We start from the raw sequence: 5,225 nt of genomic DNA on the forward strand, positions 1-5,225 counted from the left end.
CAAGTTCAAAAGCACTAAACGGAGGTTTAGGAACAACTCCCAGGGAGGGGTCCTTCGCGGGAGCTCTTCAGCGGGATGCGGGGCCGGAAGAACGGGTTTAAGGTGAACCTGCTGGGAGGGGGCCAGGTAAGAGGATGCTCATTCCAACCCTGAGTTTCTGCTTCATCCCAGAGTGACTGTGAATGAACCGATCTGGTCCCTGCCTTCCAGGGACGGCCGCACGCTGAGTCACTGCTGGGCTCTGAGGGCCTGGACCCCAGGGAAGAGCTTCCATCCCATCTTAAAGGGGGAACAGGCTCCGGTGAATGTCTCCCTCACAACCCCACGGAGCCGGCGGTCCAGCCAGGATTTGAATCAGAGCTCTAACATCAAAGCCTGCTGTCTTACCCACGACGCTGCCACATCCAAATCTAAAAAAGCCTCTACCAATCAAACAATTTTTAAAAATTCAGTACTTGGCATAAAAGGAACCCCGTCCCCACATCGCTTGGTCCCCACAGCTGTCTGTTGGGCGGACTGCCGAGTGTCCGGCAGGATGAGTAACCACCTGTCAAAGGACCCCGTAGAAATAACAAGCCCAAACCACCGACATTGGTAAGCAAATGGACATCTATAGCCGGTCTGACCAGCGGGCCCCCCGCCCCCACTCCCACCCTCATCTCCCAGCTGACCAGAAGAACCAGGGGCCCCTTTTTTAATTTTTTCAAGTAAGTCTATCCTGCTTTCCACAGTGGCTGCGTCATGTATAAACAAAAGTAAAAACAAAAACAAAACAAAACAAAAAACGCCTTATTTTTACTTTAGTATGCTTTTTAGCTACTATTTTTTCCTTAGTGTTCCCTTTTTTTTCTTTTCTTTTTAAAAATATATTTTTATTGATTTCAGAGAGAGAGAGCAATAGAAACATCAATGATGAGAGAGAATCATTGATCGGCTACCTCCTGCATGCCCCCCACTGGGGATCAAGCCCACAACCCGGGCATGTGCCCTAACTAGGAATAGAACCATGACCTCCTGGTTCATAGGTCGATTCTCAACCATTGAGCATCACTGGCTGGGCCTTTTCTTGGAAGACTCTCCGCCTTCCCCATTTTCCCCAGGACACAGGTAAGTACCCCACATCCTCTGTCCAAGCTACTGTACCCCCAGGTGCTTCCAGCATGTCAGCAGGGCTTAATCTACATGTTATTGCCTCCTGTTGGCCAAACACTTGAACAGCTGAAGGCAATTCCCCATTCTGACAATAAACTCTGTATAGGAAACCCTACCCTTTGATGTGTATATCTACCTCGCCTTAGGACAAATTGTGTTAATAAAAAACAAGGGGTCCTGAGATGAGGAGAACTTAGTTCCTTTAGCTAAGTTTCCTCTGGCCCCCAAATGCCTTTCAAAATTATGTTTTGTCTCTGGACTCTTATTTAATTTACCCACAGTGCCTTCTCCAGATTGCTGAACCCTTCTAAATGCTGGATCAAGACCACTGACATTACCCAGGGACTTCCCATCCTCCCTGTTTGTGGGTTACAGTCAACACATGCAATTAGTATATCAAAGAATGGATATCTGGAAAATGGTTAGGGCAAGCTGATCATTGAAAAGTAATCCTGACTAAAAAAAAAAAAAAAAAAAAGAAAAAGAAAAAAAGAAAAAAAAAATTGAAAAGTGATCCTGACTTATCTGTAGGTGGAGGAGAGCAAATACAGTCAGTTCCTAGGAACAAGTTGCTTGCCTGTACTTGAAGGCAGAGACGTCATCATCATTACCCAGACTTCTGGGTCAAGGTGTCTGGAGGTGAAGGAGAAAAGAGAGGCGTTACATGGGCTTAGTAAGTAAGAAAAGTCATCACAACCTTCCCAGTAGGGAAACCCAGTGATTTCATGTGATGCAATCTCCTTCTCTGTAGTGTTTTTCATCTCATCAGTTGGCCAGTCACTTCACCTCTCTGACTCTCTGTTTTCTCATCTGTAAAGTGCAGGGGTTAGACTCTAGACCTATACTGTCCACTATGAAATCTACTAGCCACATGTGACTATGGAGCATTTGAAATATGGCCAACTTGAACTGAGAGGGGCTGTAGGTAAAAAACAGGTGCTGAATTTTGAATATTTTAATATAAATAATAATGTAAAATACCTTACTCATAATTGCTATTGAATATATGTTGAAATGATAATATTTTGGATCTATTGGCTTGGATAAAATATGTTATCAAAATTAATGCCACTTTTATTGGCTTTTTGAAATGTGAAATCTAGAAAACTTAGAATTACATATGTTATTCTCATTGTGGATCTTGTTATATTTCTATTGAACAGCACTGCCCTTGATGGTGTATGAGGTTCCTCTTACTTCCCTGATTCTATGACCCTAGGTATTCTTTTAAGTACTGATTCCCTGCTGATTACTCAGGAGAGGAAAAAATTCAGAGAACATTTAAAATAATTCTTGCCTTCATGAAGCTCAGACTCTCACTATAAAGGCTGAACTTATAAGTCAGTGAGTTCTTGAATTGACCTTTGTCATTAGCACCTGATCTATCTGGCTCAATAAACAAGCATAGAACAGTTAGAAAACAATCAGGTTGGTCTGTTTTTAAACTAACAGAATGTAAGTAAAAGCAAGGTAGCCACAGATAAACTCAATATTTCATTTTAGGGAAATTCCTAATGTACCCTGAATTTTTTAGCATTCTTCTACCAAGGAGGTAGGACATCATTTCTTTCCCTGCTATTGACCTCTAAAAGCTGTTCGTTGGTCCGACCCAGTTTTCAGGGACATGGCTAAATGCACCTAGAAGGTCTGAAATGTCTGTAAATACAGGACCCGTTATGGCACCTCCCTCAGGAAAATGGTGAAGAAAATTGAAATCAGCCAGCATGCCAAGTACACTTGCTCCTTCTGTGACAAAACCAAGATGAATAGACAAGCTGTGGGGATCTGGCACTGTGGTTCCATCATGAAAACAGTAGCTGGTGGTACCTGGACCTACAGCATCTCTTCTGCTGTCACACTAAAATCTGACATTAGAAGACTGAAGGAATTGAAAGACCAGTAGAAGCTCCACAGTTTGAAACATTGCTAGCCTATAATAAATGGGCTAACTTATATAAATAAATAAAGAAAGAAAGAAATGCTGTTGGCTTGAACAATGCCTCCTAATTGAGAGCAGAAAAATAAGAGAATTTAGAGGCATGAAGATACATCATGCTAATAGATTTAAAATGTATAGTGGATGTATGAAATTTAACTTTAAAAAAATATTTCTGCCCAGCCAGCATGGCTCTGTGGTTGAGTGTTGCCCTATAAACTAGGAGGTCACGGTTCAATTCTCAGTCAGGACACATGCCCAGGTTGCGGACTCCATCTCCAGTATGGGGCGTGCAGGAGGCAGTGGATCAATGATATTTTTCTCATCATTGATGTTTCTCTCTTCCTTTCCCTTCCTCTCTGAAATTAATAAAAATATATTTAAAACAAAACAAAACATTACCAATACCAAAGCATAAAGTTAGAAATTTGCCATGGTATCATTATGATCATTGATATTTAATAGGAATAGCCCAATTCATAGTTTGAGGAGGAAGAGACACTGTCAGAAGAAAAACTATATTGACACCTCAAAATGACCACCTCTAAATATTATTTTATAAAGTGACATGCACAGTAAATTCAGATTCATAACTAACTTCCTGGTGACCTTTTGAACTTGCCATTGAAAACATCAAATATGTTGAAGTAATGTTTCGTTGATTTGTCAGATTTCCTGAGCCTGAAATTTCCCTTCAGAAGGTAGAGAAAATAAAGTCATTGCTGTAACTGAGCGGAGTTCTTTCATTTGAAAGCAGGAATGCATTTTCTCATTTAGATAAAGTCATTCAAATCTTTCCACTCCCTCTACTAATCTTCATTTTACAATTTTACAGTAGGTTAGAGCAAATTGTAATTAGTTCCCAGGAAACAGTAGAGAAAGGTCATTAATGTTCACTCCAAAATGAAAAGAACGAAGTACAAGCCATGCCCCTATTCAGGTGAAATAATTTTTATCTTTACAGAGCCCCTGGCTCTCCGCTCCGGTCCACACCCCAACTACCAATTGTAAAGACAAAGTGATTTTCAGAGAAAAGCAATGCTCTGCAGGAAATAGGAAATCAGTGGCATCTCCTCACTCACTCACTCTCCTGTGACAAGCTGAGCTAGGATTCTTAACACATCTTCATATCTGCTCTGTTTGGAACTCAGACCTTTTCCCGTGGGAGAAAAAGAGCACGCACTATTCCATTATTCCCCACTGAAGTGTAAATTCTTCTGAGGGTGAACTCATTTATCAGAAGCTAGCATAATGTTTGGTACACATGGAAATCACTCAAAGGTGAATTAAAGGGTTTTTTTTTAAAAAGGGCTTTTGGATACAGCTACTTCTTTTCCTTGAGTGAAAACTAGGAGGTGGGTATTTCTGATAAATAGTTTATACAGAGGTTTGGAATGAATAAATCGGAGTTTAGATGTTTTCTAAAACCTTAATAAGCTTATGAAGACGTGGCTGCAGAGTTGGGCTATTTCAGGTTTCAGTGACTTTAAGAGCAAAACACAAACAGGAAGCAGCCAGCTGCCTTTTTACATGTTGCAATGGTAGAATGCAGACATTATTTGAGAAAAACAACTGACTGCAAATATTCTACTAACTAAGCAGGAATGGAAGATGGGGAAAGCTTCTGAAAACATTTCATACTGGGATTTTTCACAGCTTCCCCAACCCTGGAGGTTTTAAGAGAATTGTTTCATGTGGTCTTTCGTTTCTGCTTACAAAATCTGGCAGCCTATTCTTGAATACAAAGAGGTGTTTCAGGATGTCCAGTGAGTGAACAGTGGCTTCCCTTTCTAACTTTTCAAAAATATATAAATTAAACTGGTCACGAAACCTCCTTTTTGTTTTTAGGGGGCAATATGAACCTATTTCTTAGCATTCTCTTCTGTGGTTTTTGCTCTTCTTAAAGAGATGCTCTCAAAAGTCAAGAATAATATTACGTTTTACCAAAACCAAAGCCCTCTCTTGGTCTTTGTTTTCCATGACTTTCTATGACCTCCATTTGATATCACTGGCCACCTGCTCCTTCTTGAAACCTCCTCTGTTCTGATTTATAAGATACCACGCATTCCAGACCCTACCCAGCTCTTTGATAGCGTGTATCTGTTTCCTCTACTCCAGGCACTTCTTCAGGCCCACT

The 5,225-nt window shown here is 40.9% G+C and overlaps 1 protein-coding gene across 1 annotated transcript; it reads left to right on the plus strand.

Annotated features, from left to right (window-relative positions):
* The first annotated feature begins 2,776 nt into the window (after positions 1-2,776).
* Positions 2,777-3,101, plus strand: LOC103292970 (60S ribosomal protein L37a-like). Its single transcript, XM_008149209.3, is given in 1 exon segment — positions 2,777-3,101. A coding segment is annotated over 1 exon segment (279 nt). The 3' UTR covers positions 3,056-3,101.
* Positions 3,102-5,225: the final 2,124 nt, after the last annotated feature.

Source organism: Eptesicus fuscus, chromosome 13, assembly GCF_027574615.1.
Source record: "Eptesicus fuscus isolate TK198812 chromosome 13, DD_ASM_mEF_20220401, whole genome shotgun sequence".
Taxonomy (NCBI): Eukaryota; Metazoa; Chordata; class Mammalia; order Chiroptera; family Vespertilionidae; genus Eptesicus; species Eptesicus fuscus.